The sequence below is a fragment of the Benincasa hispida genome, chromosome 11 (assembly GCF_027475165.1).
Source record: "Benincasa hispida cultivar pf3 chromosome 11, pf3_genome.v1.1, whole genome shotgun sequence".
In the NCBI taxonomy this organism is placed as follows: Eukaryota; Viridiplantae; Streptophyta; class Magnoliopsida; order Cucurbitales; family Cucurbitaceae; genus Benincasa; species Benincasa hispida.
The window spans coordinates 55,749,480-55,767,653 of record NC_143488.1 but is presented as its reverse complement, the minus strand read 5'-3'; the positions used below and the strand labels follow the sequence as shown (position 1 = coordinate 55,767,653).

The 18,174-nt window shown below is 37.8% G+C and overlaps 1 protein-coding gene across 3 annotated transcripts in view; it reads left to right on the top strand.

Moving 5' to 3' along the window:
- Nucleotides 1-3,301: 3,301 nt before the first annotated feature.
- The window catches only part of LOC120090224 (ethanolamine-phosphate cytidylyltransferase), a 55,253-nt gene continuing 40,380 nt past the window's right edge, over nt 3,302-18,174 (top strand). For all 3 annotated transcript variants that reach the window (XR_016524616.1, XM_039047774.2, XM_090307265.1), the window contains exons 1-3: nt 3,302-3,919; nt 4,184-4,419; nt 11,055-11,236. Coding sequence is in view for 2 of the 3 variants with exons in the window: in XM_039047774.2 (XP_038903702.1) it covers nt 3,564-3,919; nt 4,184-4,419; nt 11,055-11,236 (774 nt within the window). In the remaining variant the exon portion in view is untranslated. The remainder of the gene's footprint in view (nt 3,920-4,183; nt 4,420-11,054; nt 11,237-18,174) is intronic.

Below are 18,174 nucleotides of genomic sequence, written 5' to 3'. Positions count from 1 at the left end.
GTATGACATTAAGTTCCATTAGTCCTCTAATAAACAATTGATTTGTGATCCAATTACTAAATGTGAACCTCGAATCCTAATTTCTCTTCTTGAGTATGTTCCCTACTAAGACTAGTGTGGTGAGTAGGTTGATGTGGAAACTATTGTGTAATGGTAAAGAAAAGAGTAGAGATTTGAAGAAAAGAGGAAATTTGGAAGTTTAACTTTTGGGGAAAAAACTTGGAAATTTGGCTAAGTATAGAATTTTGTGTGTTGATGCATTGGAAGGCAGCCCATGCATCGAGCAACCTCGGCCAGATGCCTTGCCAATGCGTCGAGCGGCCACGCCCATGCGTCGAAGCAGCACGCCCATGCGTCGGTGGCCAACACCATGTGCCCATGCCAAGCAAGTCGTGCGATGCTGCCTAGTGAGCCATGCATCGAGGATGGATGGTCCCCTTATGCATTGGAGATGGTTAGCTCTTTGCGATGGCTAAGTTGAATTGTAATGGTAGTGAATTGGCGTGCTATGCGTTGATGATAGGCTATGCATTGAGTATGGATTATGTGTTGAACATCTAAGAGTTGGACGCATACAAAGGATGAGATCACTAGGGAAACGTCATCAAACCATGTGTCTTCTTGGGAGGAAAGCCTTAAGCCTTAGAATTTGAGGTGGTGGCATCAGATTGGAAGCTCATGCGTTAGCTACATTGAAGGAAGGCACTTAGGTTGCGCTGATCAAAATGATGTGTTGGTAGTGTGTGGGAGAAACACTTGGTCATGCAACCAAGTAGGTGGTGTCGACTCTAAAGAAGGTTTGGACGCCTATAAATAGCACCAAAAGACTTCATTTTTAGATCACAATTCCAAAATACAGTAAAAAGAGTAGGAGAGTTGAGCAAACCTTGCGTTGGAGCTAAAATCCATGCGTTAGTCATAGAATTTCAAAGAGGATGCATTGGACAGTGAAATCTAGAGAGGATGCATCAATTTGGGATGAAGAGTTCTCCTAATTTACTTGTGTGTTTGGAGTGATTCCAAAGCCATCTGAAATCTCTAAAAGTCTAGTTTTCAGGGTAAGGCTTCCGGAGGAAAAGCTCAAAGGAATCGGGCTGGAAACTGAGAAGAAGACAGAAGGGTCAGGCTATCGGATAAGCTTGGGCCAGTCTTGAAAATTCTGTGATTCTGGCCAAATCACGAGAGGTTCTAAGCTCAAATTTTAGGGTAAGATTCCTGAGATATTTTAGAATATGTTTGTAGAAGGAAGTATCTCAAAATAAGATTTAGAACTATAAGTAATCTAAGCTGTAAGTTGAATCTGAATTCTAGGGGTGAAAAGGGAGCCCGAGGTAGAAAAGAGAGCTATTAGAGTGAAAAACTCTTAAGTGATCAAGGTGAGTGGCTAAAATGTTTAACTAAACATTTGCTTAAAATGTTTGATTACAATATTTTATAGAAATCATATTTTAAAGGAGATTATTCTCATGTCAGTTAGTTTTACAAGTGATTTTCAAGCAAACCACGAGTTATGTTTTAAACGCATGCGTGTGCGAGAAGTTTGTTAAAAAGCTATTTATATGTGCGGCATGCGTTAGTATCTTTAAAGCCATGTTTTTATATATGTTATACTTTACATGCTTTAAAGAGAAAGTCATTTATGACTAGTTTTACTTAAAACGCGATATCGAAGGACATTTGAGAAGGTATCCGCTCAACTAGATACCGAAGGACTTTGAGAAGATATCTATTGGTACTAAAGGATGTTTGAGAAGGTACCAAACCAACCAGATACTGAAGGACGTTTGAGAAGGTATCTGAACAGAAGTACTTAAGGTATGACAGTACTTAGTATGGCCACGTGCATGTAGGTAGAGTCAGAGATTGAGCAAAATGGTTCTCTCTTGACTAGTAGTTGGTGTTGGGATTGTTTTTACCCACAGTAGGGTTATCCTCAACTGAGAAACAGTTTTACTGTTTTATGATTAAAATACTTTATATGTTTCATGCTTGGAAAATGTTTATACTGCAGTACAAGTACTGTAGAAGCTTATATTTAAGTTAAACTATTTATTGAGATTTTGCATGAGAATCAATTATCTTTCTTAAATCACTCACTAGGCGCAAGCTCACCCTGTTTTCAAATGTTTTCCTTTTCCCCTCAGGTAGCGGTCGAATCCTCTGAAGATAGCTCTACATCTGCTCTGCTGCTAAAGGATAAAGAGATTTGTAACCCATCTGTTTATAGTTAGCTCAGGATTAAGATCGAGTTACCTAGGTCATCTAAGCAAAATAGTCAGTCTTAAACAGTAAACAACGTTATAAAGTAAGAGTGACTTATTTCTTAGTCCAATCTTACACAAACTCATTGCATAGGACACCCTGACTCCTCATGTCAATACATGAACGAATCAGGATCACTTCGTTTGTAGCACCTTACAACAAATTGTAAGAACTACAGAGTGAGCCGCATCCAATAGTGTTACCAGAATAAGACACTCAACCTTATTCATATACTATAGATCATTTTGACTATTTACTTGAACCCGATCCACTTTTCTGCCTCCACTTAAAGTTCAAATATTCAATAATAACCATGGATCTTAGTTTATTGGATTTAGACTTTATAAGTGTAATTTATAGATACAATAATCACTTTATTGAAGTAATGTCGAAGAACATCTTTATTGATAATAGAATGTTTAACTTTACAAACTGAGAGTTTTAGGATATACAACTCAACAATTTTAAATAATTATGAAGTAAAATTTTAAATAAATTTTAATAGTGAAGAAAAACAGTGGAACGTAATTAATAAAAATTCTTTTAATTATTTTTAATAAATAACATATATTAACACTAATAATGGAGAAGGAGTGTTTAGTAAAAAATTAAGGTTGAAAATGTAAATCTTGAAATTTAGAAACAAAATTGAAACAAAATTCAAATATCAATTTAATATTTTGAAATTTAAGATTAAATTGAAACCAAAATAAAAATTCAATGATTATGACTCTGTTTGATAACCATTTGGTTTTTAGCTTTTGTTTTTTTAAGTCTGGACACTACTACTATCTTATTTTGAAACTCTATTTGTAACCATTTGATTTTTAGTTTTTGTTTTTAAAATTTAAGTCTAGACACTATTACTATCTTATTTTGAAAATTAAAAAAAAGTAGTTTTTAAAAAATTATTTTGTTTTTAAAATTTAAATAAAAAATAAAATGACTAAAAATATAATATTTTAAAATCAAGAGACCGAAATATGCTTACCGATGAAAATGTAGTTTTTCCTCAAGAAAAACTTACTTTCGACATCAGGAACCTACATGTACATGTCGCACGCGAATTCTGCCGTCTCAAAATTTGGTTTTCGACTCACCGCTATGGCATCGTGTCAAATACCTAGACATGCACACACGTTACGAATACTAAGCAGATAAAGAGTAAAAAAAAAAAAAAAAAAGTTAAGCCAGGTGAGGAAAATACTTCGCAGTTCGCATCGCACCTCCACTAAGCTGCTGCAGCTGGATTTTAAGACCAGATTGCTTCCCATCACAATAAATTGGGAATTTGGCGCGAAATGAAGGGTGCTAGAACAGGAACAACAGGAAGGATGGATCTGGATGCAGGTCCCTCGGAAAATACACAACGTTGGGCGAGGTTTGTAGCCACATGCTTGATTGGAGGGGTAGTGATCGGGATATCACTACTGGGCTTACATTTTGGGGCTCCTCATCAGCCGTCGCTGAGGATATGGAGGAGGAAAAAGAAGCCCATTCGCGTATACATGGATGGATGCTTCGACATGATGCACTACGGCCATTGCAACGCCCTCCGTCAGGCTAGAGCCCTTGGGGACCAATTGGTCGTTGGCGTCGTTAGCGATGCTGAAATAACCGCCAACAAAGGCCCTCCTGTTACTCCTCTTAACGAAAGGTCGTCTTATCTGATTTTTCTGTTACTCCTCTTATCCCTTCGGCCCTTTTAGCCTTGCTGTGAACGTGTGTGTTTGCACGTCTACCCCATCTCTAGCCCCTGTCTTATGCGACTTGTATAATTTATCTTATGTCTTTCTAGCAAACAAGGATGGATTTCTGAATTTCAGTTTCAATGTATTTCGCCATGAACGTAGTCTTCATGTAATTTTCCATATTTGGAGAATGAAAGTTGTTACATACTTAACAATTATATATGTTTTAGGATGATTATGGTCAATGCTGTTAAATGGGTTGATGAGGTTATTCCGGACGCGCCTTATGCCATAACTGAAGATTTTATGAGAAAGCTGTTTGACGAGTACAAGATAGATTATATCATTCATGGTGATGACCCTTGTGTTCTACCTGACGGAAGTGATGCTTATGCACTAGCTAAGAAGGCAGGTCGCTACAAGCAGATCAAGCGTACGGAAGGAGTTTCAAGCACGGATATTGTAGGTTGGTATTTGACTGCTATTTTTATTACACATCATGAGACAGGTTCTTCGGTAACTGTTGCCACTTTGTTTTCTTATCTCGAATGACTTTTGTTGCTCATTATTTTTTTTCCAAAGAAAGTCAGACTTGTCGAATGCTCTCTAGCCTAGTTTGTTGCATTTTGTTTTTTTTTAGAAAAATGGAACAAAATAACAATCACAATGGAGAATTTCATTTACTGTATAAATTATCAAAAGATGAAACAACGTCTTCTGTTTAACATTTTACTGTACTGCGAGTAGATAAAGTAGATAAACCACTCCTAGGCTTCCATATAATGATCATATACCAAAAAAGGAAGCTAATGACAGCAATGCTTTTGATTACAGTGGTGGATAAACTCTTTCGACAAAAGTGGAGCCCAATTCTAAATGTTTTTCCTTTCCAGGAAAGACTCCTTCCCCTCAACTCCTTTGGTTTATAAGGAGATGGAAACACTTCTACAAGTTTGATCCTCACTTTAGTGCTAGTTGTTTTCTTTGAGTGTGATGATAAAAGAAGTTGTACAAAAGGGAGAGCCATTATGTATAGGCTTAGCTCATGGGTTAATGAGATTTAAATACAAGGATGGTTAATTAAAACTGGCCATAGTAACTATCTAACAACCTAACTCATAAAGTAAAACATCTAAGGTAGAATTACAAAGAGAGATCCTAAAATTTTAACACCTAACAAACCATACTACATCTGGTTCCCTCTACATAAAATGAACAATTTCTCTTGAGTTTAAACACTACTAAGCTCATTGGAAGGAAAATAGGTTGATAGATCACAGGAGATTAAGGTGTTGGAAATGTTATAGCCTTCTTGAAACTCCACACATAAACATTGGTGCTAATCCTTTGAAGAATTCTGCAGGGGCAGTGATGTACAGCTAGCTATATAAAGCTGATAGTTGTTAGTTGTTTACAATTACTGTTTTAAAATTTAGTTGGACAGCTTGTTAATAATTAGTTGGACATTTGTAAGTTGTTCTGATAGCTGCTTGTAATAAAATTTTCCTATAAATAGATATCACCTCCCCCCACAGATAAGTCTTTGGTTTACACCAAATTGATATCAGAGTGCTCCAAGATTCCGGACAAATTGTGGGAAGAAGAGGCTCCCACCCGAGAGAAGGAGACAACCCACAACAAGAACAAGAGGCGGAGGACACAACCGTCCTCTTTCCAAGAACCACGACGTCATGCTTGCTGTTTGGCGAGGATTTGTTGGAGGGAATTCAAGAAACATTGACTGCTATTCCAGAATTGATAGTGCACTTTCAAGAAGGATGGAGTTCGTCGAAGCACCACCTCCAGATGATGAAGAAGGTCTAGCCTTCAACCGGTATGGTGCAAGAAGGGGAAGGTGTGGCCGGAGAGGATAAAGATGAATGGAAAATCTTCAAGAAATACCTCCAAGAGTCCAAAGACAGCAGCAAGAATACTCAAGAAGGCAAACTCACAGCATCTGCTTGGGAAGCATCCATGAGCGAGAAGCCCAATGCTGTGAATAAGGCAGTAAACCAGTCAAACCCACATTCCTTAGCTAAAAGGAAGGATAAAGAGGCCTAAGAAGGGGTTGAGGAACAAAAGACAGAAGTTGTGAATAGGAGGAAGAAGCAGAATCCTTATAAACGGCCTTCCTTGGGCAAGTGCTTTCGGTGTGGCCAAGCTGGCCACCTTTCCAATTCATGTCCCCAGCACAAGACTGTTGCCTACTTAGAAGATAGAAAATGTGTTTGAGGGTAGTCAAAATAGTGAAGATGAAGCAGAATTTATTGAATTGGACGAAGGAGATAGGGTTTCTTGTGTTCTACAAAGGGTCTTAATCACCCTAAAGGGAGACACCAATCAACAAAGACATTGTCTTTTCAAAACTAGATGCACTATCAACAAGAAGGTATGCAACGTGATTATTGATAGTGGGAGCACCAAAAATTTTGTTTCGAAAAAGCTAGTGTCTGCTCTAAACCTCAAGGTGGAAGCTCATCCTAGTCCTTACAAGATTGGGTGGGTAAAGAAAGGAGGTGAAGCCCAAATAGTTGAAATTTGCACTATTCCACTCTCAATTGGGAGTGGATATAAAGATCAAATAATTTGCGATGTAAGGAGATGGATGTTTGTCACATACTCTTAGGGAGGCTGTGGCAATATGACACTTGAGCCTTGCACAAGGGGAATTCCAGTGGATGGATAAAAAGGTGGTATTACTCCCTTTGAACAAGAAACTTGAAGATGGAGTGAAAGAAAAGAAAGGGGACAACAAGCATTTGTTTACCACTGGGAGTGGCAAATCATTCTTGAAACAAAGGGAGATTGATATCCTAGGATGTGTTGTTGTTGAAAAGTCCATGAAGGCACAAATCGAAGAAGTTCCAAGGGTGGTGCAAGAGCTATTTGCTGAATTCCCTCAGCTAATGAGAGAACCCGAGGGACTGCCTCCCATGCGAAACATTCTGTGCCAAATTGATCTGCTTCCAGGAGCTACTCTTCACATTTACCTCATTACCGAATGAGCCCTAAAGAATATGAAATATTGCATCAACAAATAGAAGAATTAGTCAAAAAAGGTCACATCTGGTCGAGCTTAAGCCCATGTGTGGTACCAGCCCTTTTAAGGCCTAAGAAGGATGGTAGTTAGAGGATGTGTGTCGATAGTAGAGCCATCGACCAGATCACTGTGAAATATCGCTTTCCCATACCACGAATTAGTGATTTGCTTGTCAACTTGGAGAAGCATTGATCTTTTCCAAGGTAGAGTTGAGGAGTGGTTACCTTCAGATTCGAACTAGGCCGGGTGATGAGTGGAAAACGACCTTCAAGACCGATGAAGGGTTGTTTGAATGGCTTGTCATGCCGTTCAGACTATGAAATGCGCCGAGTATGTTTATGAGACTCATGAACCAAGTATTACAACCCTTCTTAAACAAATTTATTGTGGTCTATTTTGATGACATTTTAGTGTACAACAAAACTATAAAGGATCACATACAACACTCGAAGCTTGTTCCAAGCTTTATTAGAAGGGGAATTATTCATCAATCATAAAAAGTGCCTTTTCCTTGTAAAAGGTGTTACAAAAAGGATTATGACCAAATAGAGTAAGATCACAATTAAAGTAGATTGAAAATAATAATAATGAAGAAGAAGAATGGAGAGAACAACATAGTAATATTACGTGGAAAATCCCTTAAACAAATTTAGGGTAAAAACCACGGGTAAGGATAGAAAATTCCACCATAAAAATAGGAGTTACAAACTTTCTTTCTTATAGAGGAACATCAAACTCTCTTCCAAGAAGAAACTCTCTCTATTTTATCTTACTCACTTGTTGGAGAATTTTGGGAAGGTTTGGCAACCATGGGTCTTCACCTATTTATAGCCCAAAGAAACTTGGCCATCAAGCAAATCCAATGGCTCAAAATTGTTCTTGATAGATGTGAAGGATCCAATGGCTCCAATTTTCCTAGAGATATGTGAAAGATCTAATGGCCACGAATTGATCTTGCACAAAGTGTAAGATCCAATGGCCAAAAATTGTCTCAAAGAAACTTCTTGAATAATAAATAAGCTTCTTGAAAATTTTTGATAATTATCCAACAATCTTTCACTTTCTTGAAAAACTTGCAATTAGGAGATGTTTATTCTTGAGGTATGCTGATGGTGTGAATGGGTATCGCTTGTGGGATCCCATTGCCGACAAGGTTATCATCGATAGGGATGTGTCGGATTTTGGATCCAGCTTTGTAGTTTCTTGGGCATTGTACATTATGTACATCGGACTTCCAAATATATGGAGGTTCGAATAATCAGCCGGTCCACATCTGCATTGGTGTCTTCAATTCAGTTGTAGTTGATGGAGCACGGTTCACTACATAAAAGGCGGTATTTGACTGCTTCTGCCTAGAAATTTTTCTCTAAGCCTATAGCTCCCAACATTGCTCTTGTTCTCTCTAACAAGGTTATGTTTATCCGCTTTGCCACTCCATTTTGTTGAGGAGTGTGAGCAGTAGTGAACTAGCTCTTAATGCCTTCTTGATTGCAAAATTGTGCAAACTCGTTGCTTGTATATTCTCCTCCATTATTTTTCCGCAAGCACTTAATCTTACCAGATTGAAGTTCTACTTGAGCTTTGAATACTTTGAAGACTAAACACACATTTGCCTTTTTCTTGATGGGATACACTCAACACCTTCTGTCTATAAAGGACACAAAGTACCTTGCTCCTCTTAGAGATGTAACTGGTGCTTGCCACACATCAGGATGAACCAATTCTAGAATCACTTTAGTTCTAGAATTTGATATGTTGAACTTTAAAATAGTGTTGCTTACTTGTAACACAATGCTCACAAAAGGGTAAAGACACCTTAGGGAGCCTGCAAGTAGATTTTGCTCTGCAAGAACTTTTAATCCTTGTTCAGACATGTATCCAAGTTTCTGATGCCACATCATCGAGAGCCTTTTACTTGAACTACTTGAAGCAACTGATGATCCTCCTTGCCAAGTTTCTCCTTCCAATATGTACAAGTTTGCATCCACCTTTCTTCCTTTCATAAGTACTAGCGCACCTTGAATCACCTTCATGATTTCCTTCCCAACTACAACTTTGCAATCAAGTTCATCAAGTTGACTTAATGAGTACAAGTTCTTTTTCAAGCTTTCTACATGCCGCACTTGTTGAATCGTGCGAACTGTATTATCATGGAACTTCAAATTGATAGTTTCACTACCGACAATCATCAAGGCATGTTCATTACAACTGAACACAGATCCTCCAGAGGCAAGTTCATAATGATGGAACCATTCTCAACGAGAGGTCATGTGATAAGTGGCTCCTGAGTGGAAGAACCATACATTAGCCATTCTTTTCTTGTCTTTCATAGTTGTCACTGCTTCACAAGACAAGACACCATCTTCATCTAAGGTGTTTGCTACATTTCCTTGAGGATTGGAATCTTTCTTGTTTAGATTCCAACAATCCTTCTTCAGATGTCCCTTCTTTCCACAATTGTAGCACTTTGTGATTTTGACCTTCCTTGAATTTTGCTCCCATTTGAGCCATATTCTGTTGATCTGCCTCTTGCACTGCCAAGGCTGTTGTGAACTTACCAACTTATCTTCTTTGTTCTTACGTCGATTTTCCTCTTCCAAGACAGCAGCTGCATATTATCAAAGCTTAGATAGTCGGTAAGAACATTATTTGACAAGTTGATCGTACGAATTAGGGAGCCTTTAAAGTAGAAGTTCAACACGTTCATTTGACTCTATTTTATGATCCAACGATGTGAGTTGAAAAAATAGAGTATTTAACGTGTTCATATGCTCTGTCATTGAAGTGAATTTTGACATCTGAAGAGCATACAACTTCCTCTTAAGGAAAATCTCGTTGTGAAGTGATTTGGTCTCATACAATTTTGTGAGGTGGTCCCAAATCTCCTTTGCGGTTTTCTTCTCCTCAATGCTTGGCAATACATCATCAGCTAACGCTAAATGAATGTTTGCCATAGCATTTCCGTCCATCTCGTTCCATCTTTTATTATCTATGATCTTCGCTGGCCTCTCATTGATGGCTGCAAGGCAATTATCTTTTCTCAAGAAAGCCTTCATCTTCAACTTCCACAACAAGAAATTAGTTCCCTTGAACTTCTCAATCTTGAACTTTGCTGCCTTTACTTCTATCACGAATTGTAAACAATCCTCGATCGTGCCTTTTAATTCAAGTGAAAAATATCTTACTTCTTTTAATTCAAGTGAAAAATATCTTACTTATTTTCTGATGTGAAGGATCCACTTATTAGTGGCAACCACAGAGCACACGATAAGTAGATATTAACACCCAAAACCAAACCAGTCTCTGATACCACTTGTTACAAAAAGGGTTCTGACCAATTAGAGTAGGATCGTAGCTAAAATAGATTAAGAATAATAATCATGAAGAAGAAGAATGGAGAGAGTAACACATAGTGATTTTACATGGAAAATCCCTAAACAAATTAGGGTAAAAGCTACGGGCAAGGATAGAAAAATTCCACTATAAAAATAGAAGTTACAAACTTTCTTTCTTATAGGGGAATACTAAGCTCTCTTACAAGAAGAAACTCTCCCTATTTTATCTCTCACTTGTTGGAGAATTTTGGGATGGTTTGGCAACCATGGGTCTTCACCTATTTATAGCCCAAAGAAACTTAACCATCAAACAAATCCAATGGCTCGAAATTGTTCTTCAATTGTCCTAGAGAGATGTAGAAAGATCTAGTGGCTATGAATTGATCTTGGACAAAGGGTAAGATCCAATGACCGTAAATTGTCTCAAAGAAATTTCTTGAATAATCAACAAGCTTCTTGAAAATTTTGATAATTATCCAACAAAAGGTTGTACAAAAGGGGGAGCCATGACCATTATATATACAAGGATGGTGAATTGATATTAACCATAGTAATTTACCAACAAGCTAACTAATGAAATAAAATAGCTAAGCTAAAATGCTAGATTACAAAGAGAGCCCCAACATTTAAACACCTAACAAACCGTACGGCATCATATTGCATTCAGCTTCTTGATTGCTTTATCCTGTTTGAATAGTCTTTTTGATAATATCATATCATTTACAGGTCGCATGCTCCTCTGTGTAAGAGAGAGATCTATTAGTGACAATCAAAATCATTCATCATTACAAAGACAATTTAGTCATGGTCACAGCCAAAAACTTGACGATGGTGGATCTGGAACTGGAACTCGCATCTCTCATTTCTTACCAACTTCTCGTAGAATTGTTCAATTTTCCAATGGGAAGGTTTGTACTTCTCTTCAATGCTAGTTGTTTGAATCACTATGGGCAACTGTATGTGCCTCTCTCTGAAATTTCATTATATGTTAAGCTCTTACTAGTATGGTTGTGGTGCCAAGACGAATGAAAACAATGTATTACAGTACTTAAAATGATGGCCTTCAACCAGCATTAAATACTTGCCCGAGAAGACCAAAAATAACCTTAGATAAACAATAAAAGAGTCAAGAAATTGTTAACAAGTCTATGCAATTCAGCTTTTTGCTTATAAGAAGTCTTCTTTCTTCTCCAACTGGGCAGCAACATCTTTGTGCTAGGTGGGTCAATGGCCGGTTATGGTAAGCCATCTTCAGTATCATGGTCCCTTTATATGGGAAGCCATCTTCAATATCTTTCTTGCAGCCTGTTATGGACAAGATTGAAAAACGACTACACTCTTGGCAAAACAACCATCTTTCTAAAGGAGCTAGATTGACACTCTTGAATGCTACGTTATCCAATCAACGAATTTACTTTTTATCCCTCTACCATGTTCCATTTAAAGTGGCAGAGGGCCTAGATAAGTGTTTTAGAAATTTTCTGTGGTCAGGATATAGGGGCAACAAATTATGCCACCTCATGAAGTGGGATAACCTTAAGAAACCCTTGGAAGAAGGGGATGGGGATCATTGACATAAAGCAACAAAATAGGGCCCTCCTTGCAAAATGGATTTGCCATTTTTATCATGAAAAGGATGCCCTCTGGAGAAATCCGATTAAACCCAAATTTGGTTCTCATCACTTTAATTTGAAAGCTCCTTAAAATCGACATACATCCACAAGAAGTCCTTGGAGTTACATACTGAAACAGAAAGACCTTGCTTGTGGTAATATTCAATGTAACATTGGCAATGGTTCTTCTACAGCCTTTTGGCATGACACTTGGATTGGGGATGACACCCTTAAGCAAGAAATTTCCCAAGCTTTTTCATCTTGCCTCTGTGGAAGATGTTTGGAATTCTGAACAATGTACTTGATCCTTAATTTTGGAAGACACCTCAAAGATGATGAGATTTTAGAGTGACACATGGACTTGGAAGCTTGATACTAAAGTTTTTCACAAAATCATTATACACTCCTCACCTCAAGTGGACTCTCTACAGCAAAGGATTTGTACAAGAAGATTTAGAGCTGCCCCTGCCCCAAACGAGTAAATTCCTTTTGTTGGAAGTCACAAACTCGTCTTAATGCTATGGATAGACTCCAGATTCGTTGCCCTTGGCTCAACACATCTCCATCTTGGTGTTGCCTCTGCGGCTCTGCCAAACCAACAATGAATCCATCCACCATTTATTTATTTATTTTTGAAATGGAAATAAAACTTTTCATTGACATAATGAAAAGAGGCTAATGCTCAAAGTAAAAAATAGACGATTAGAAGGTGCACCCGGACATCTCAATTAGATTGACACCCCCTTAGCGCCCACATCATCTCCAAGTAAAGTATCCAAACAACAAATTACAAAGTATCCGACTACAATGGACAACAAGAAAACTGTTAAAACAACTGGTAGACTCCACAAAATACTCCGAACTAAAACCTAACAGCACCTAAACCCGTACATCACATGATAAAAAGTAAATAAACAAAAATTAACAGTCTTGCTTAAGAAATGAGCTCCAGTTTAAGCTTATGTCTTGCACTGAGTATTCTTCAAAGTATTTGGATAGATAACACCATGAGGAAGCGTTAAGCCTTGCTATCTCGAAATGATCTTTGCCAATGAGTTACTTTATCATGGAAAACTCTTTGATTTCTCTCGAACCACAAATCTGTTAACAATGCTTTGGCTGCATTATTCCAAATCAATTTGGAACCTGACTTCAGCAGAGGACCCACCAGATTCTGCAAAATATTATCTCGAAGGGAGCTGCCAAATACCCAACTTGTGCCGAAAATCTTTAAATAAGCTCTGCCAACATTTAGCAGCATAGGAACAATAAAAAAATATATGCTGCTGGGTTTCGCTTGCTGTCATATAGAGAGGGCACATTGTAGGAGACAAACAATGGAATGAGAATTTCCTTTTGTAATACCTCCGAGCAATTAAAAGATCCAAAAATCATTATCCAAATCGTTATGTTAACATGACGCGGGCTCTTGGTCTTCCAAATTGCCTTTTCCAATCCTCTTTCTAGTGGGGATGAAGTTTGGAGGTGATTGACCAATGGTTTGACCGAGAAAGATCCCCTGGATCCTATTGACCAAAAGCGTTTGTCGGGGCTGTCCAACACCTTTTTCCCAGATATCAACCCAATAAGATTCTGGAATTCAACCAGCTCATCATCCTTCAGGAGTCTTCGGAAGAAAACTGACCATGAAAAATGAATGCTGTCCCAATATTCTGCTATAGAACCTTGTGGCTTAAGGGAAATCTTGAAGATTTTTGGGAAGAGCACGTTCAATGGCGGCTTGTCAACCCAAGGGTCCAGCCAAAATCCGATTCTACTGCCTTTACCAAGCTTGTAGACTGCTAAACCTTCAACTTTTACCCAAGCTCTTGATATACTAATCCAAGGATTTCGAAGGCTTAGACTAGATTTTCCAGCTGTGTGCCAATTAAACAAGTCTTTTCCATGTATGCTTCTGATGACTTGATGCCAAAGGGAGTTTTCTTCGTTGAAGTATCTCCAACCCCATTTGGCTAATAGCAAGTTTTTCACCTTTGAACCGCCAAGGCCCAATCCTCCATCCACCATTTATTCTTCAATTGCCCCTTTACAAATGGGATTTGGTTGGGATTATTTACAGCTTTTAATTGGTCTGTGGTTTCCCCAAGTGCTACTTAATGTTGGCTCCGTTTTCTATTCATTGATCTACCTTTCAAAGTCTCAAAAGAACACTTATGGATTTACATAATATCTGCAGTTTTGTGGAAGGTTTGGGACGAAATAAGTGCTCGAACCTTCTAGAATAAAAACAAGACTTCAAAGGATTTTATAGACTCCGCCATCTCTAATGTTTTTGTTTGGTGTAAAGATATACAACCAGTGTTTTTAAATGCCCAAGGCGCCTTAAGGTGCAATGGTCCTCTGGAGCCTAGGCGTAAGGCGCACAAAAAAGCGCGGATTTTTTATTATTTTTTTTTTTTTGTGAGGCGCACTATATATAAAAATATTACATTAAAAAGAGAGTATAATTGAAGGGAAATATGGAAAAAAGGACCCAAAACACAAGAAATTTTGCATTTAGGTTTGATAAACTTAATCCTTTTAGTTAATAAAGAAGGAAAATCCTTAATTATGACTATTTTTTAAAAATAATTGAAAAGCTCCAAAGCGCAGGGTTTTGATCCTTGGGGCTTCACAAAAGGCGTGCGCCTAAGGCATGCCTTATTTTGTGAGCCTCGCTTTTCCAAGGCAAGGTGCCAGACCTGCGTCTTGGGTCTAGGCACGCGCCCAAGAGGGCTTTTTAAAAAACTGTATACGATTATAAAAAGCCATAGTTTTTTTTCTTATTGCAAATTTTTTTTTTGAAAGGGAAACAAGTCTTTTTTATTCATATAAATAAAAGAGTCTAATGCTCAAAGTACAGGAGTTATGTACTTGAAACATAAATTCTAAGATCTAAGGATCAGGAGGTACACCCGAACATATCAACTGGGTTGACACCCACTTAGCACCTTCATCATATCCAACAAACTAACTCAATGATCAATGCTAAAAAGGAAACCTTACAAAGAAATAAAAGAGATACAAGAGACAACGTTCAACCAAAACTTCTTTAACGAAAAACCAAAGACAGAGAAAAACGATAGCAATATCCTAAGACAAGACCACACTATGCTGTAAAATAGAATCCAACAGCTTCCAGCTTCAGTCAGTCATCGAGTATGAATGCCTGCCAATTTAAGCTTATATCTTTTAAAGAGTAACCTGCAAAGGTTTTAGAAAGAGAGCACCATAATGAATTATTGAGTCTAACAGCCTCAAAACGAGCAAACCAAGGAGTTTTCTTATCTTGGAACACTCTTTGATTTCTTTCAAACAATAGTTCAACAAGCAAAGCTTTTACTGCATTAGTTCACAACAGATTTGGAGACTTCTTGAAGAATGGCTTTATAAGCATCTGCTGCACATTGTTCTTGAAAACATTATCAAAGACCCAATGAATATTGAAGCCTTCAGAAAGAGATCTCCAACAATTAATGGCATAGGCACATAGGCACAGTCAAAGAATATGTATTGGAGGTCTTCCCCTTCTAATCTGCATAAAGCACCGATTGGGAGACAAATGATGAGAAGGCAACTTTTGTTGTAAAATTGAAGAACAGTTAAGTGCCCCAAATAGCATGATCCAAACTGTAATATTCACTCTCCGAGGACAATTGGACTTCCATAATGCTTTCTGAAGGCAATTATCGAGTGGTGAAGCCAAGGAAAGATGCTTGACCAATGATTTTACTGAGAAGGAGCCACTAGCTTCAAGGGACCACGAACGTGAATCTTGGCAATTCTTTAACTCTTTCTTGGAAACAATGATTAGCAAATTTTGGAAATCTATAATCTCTTCTTCTTTTAAGAGTCTTCTAAAGGTGATGGACCAAGAAGAAGTGTGATGATCCCAATGATTCGAAACTGAACCATTTGGGTTTATGGCTATTCCAAACAAGGACGGGAAGTTGTTCTTAATGGGAATTCTATCTACCAAGGGGTTAAGCCAGAAGGCTATTTTGCTGCCATTTCCTAATTTATAAGCTGCCAGCACTTCCACTTTCATCCACGATCTGGAAATACTTACTCAAGGGCTACGAAGACTACACTTAACCTTTCCTGAAGTGTGCCAATCAAAGAGACTTCTTCCATGAATACTTTTAACAACTTGACTTCAAAGAGAAGTATTTTCGGCATAAATCGCCATCCCCACTTAGTTTTTTTTTTTTAACAAGAAACAAACCACTTCATTAAGATAATGAAAGATGTTACAAGTGAAAGGAAGGAAACAAACATAAAGTGCAAAAACAATCCAACACACTAAAAAGCACAAAAAGGATCAGCAAATGCACCAGGACATCTCAACTAGGTTGACACCTCCCTAGCATTCTCATCATCTTCTAGAAGGACTAGAATCCATAGCCAAGTACAAAATGAAGAGGACCTTGCAAATGACAAAGCTTACAACCGAAGGATAAACTGAAAATTAAACTGAAAATAATAACCATCACTATTCCCACTTAGTTAAAATGCCAAGTTTCTAACCTTCAATCCTCCTAACGCAAGGCCTCCATCTTGCTTTCTAGAGGCAATCTCCCATTTCACCAAGTGATTTATCTTACCACCTTTGTGGCCCTCTCAAAAGAAATTCCTTATGATTATTTCTAGAATTGAGACCACCTTTTCTGACATAAAAAAGGAAGGCATATAGTAAGTTGGTAAATTAGAGAGAACTGATTTACAAAGTGTTGCTTTTCCTCCTCTCGACAAGTCATACCTTCTCCATTTGTCCAATTTGTTCTGCAATTTATCAATTACCGGCTGCCAAAACTCTATTTTTTTAGGGTAGCCGCCCAAAGGAAGGCCGAGGTATGAAAAAGGGAGGTGCTCTATTTTACAATTTAGCCTTGAGGCTACTGTCTGCAGCTTGTCTTCAATATTAATTTCACAAAGAGCAGATTTTTCCCAATTAATTTTCTGTCTGTAGCACCACTCAAAATGTCCAAGAGTTTTTCTAAGGTTATCAAGCATTTCATCATTATATTTGTAAAACAACAAAGTGTCATCTGCAAATTGAAGAATGGAAGCATGAATATTATCTTTTCCTACCACAAAACCTTTATACTTCCCTTTTTCGTGGATTCTGGCAATCAAAGTGTTTAAAACTTGCTAACTAAAAGAAATAGGAAAGGAGAGAGGGGGTCCCCTTACCTAATTCCCCTTGTAGCCATTATTCTTCCTCTTGGTCTTCCATTAATGAATATGGAGAATCTTGGGTTAGAAATACAACCCATAATCCAAGTAATCCATCTGGGGTGGAAGTTTTTTCCCTGAAGAATTTTTTCAAGAAACTCCCAATCTACTCTATCAAAGGCTTTTTCAAGGTCAAGTTTTAAAATCCAACCTTTTTTCTTCTTGGCTCTATACTCCACTGCCTCATTTGCTATAAGAACTGGGTCAAAAATTTGTCTACCTTCAATGAATGCACTTTGTGTAGGGCCTATTAAACTTTCTGATCACTTCCCTCTCTTGTTTGAAGCTGGAGCTATTGAATGGGACCCCTCCCCTTTTAGATTTTGCAATAGTTGGCTACTTGATAAGGAATGTTGCAGAATTATTGAACGTTCTCTAAGTCTGGAAATTCAGCAAGGGTGGGTTGGTTTTAATTTCTCAATCAGACTAAGAAAGTTGAAACAAGCCCTCAAAAGATGGTATGCTGAAAAAACCAAGCAGCTGAAAGCTAATGAAGAGACACTACTAGAAGAAATTCGAAGAAGAGATTTAATTATGGAGTCTCAAGAGGAACCCTCTCTTGAGGAAGATTTAAGAATCTCCCTAAAAGCAGAATTAGTTTCCATCTACCAAACAGAGGAAAGAAACCTTATTCAAAAAAGCAAACTGAATTGGTTACAATTGGGTGATGAAAATACAGCCTTCTTCCACCGTTTTCTTGCTGCCAAGAAAAGGAAAAACCTAATAACGGCGTTAATCAATGACCAAGGGGAAGCTACAAAGAATTTCAGAGAAGTGGAATCCCTAATTATTGTTTTTTACAGCAATCTATACTCAAAATGTCAAGGATTGAGATATATATCTCAGAATCTGAGCTGGCCAAGGGTCTTTTCAGATCAGAATTTGGGGCTGATTTCCAGATTTAATTTGACAGAAATTAAAGAAGCAGTAAAGATGTTGGGAACAAACAAAGCTCCAGGACCGGATGGCTTCACAATTGAATTCATACTAAAATTTTG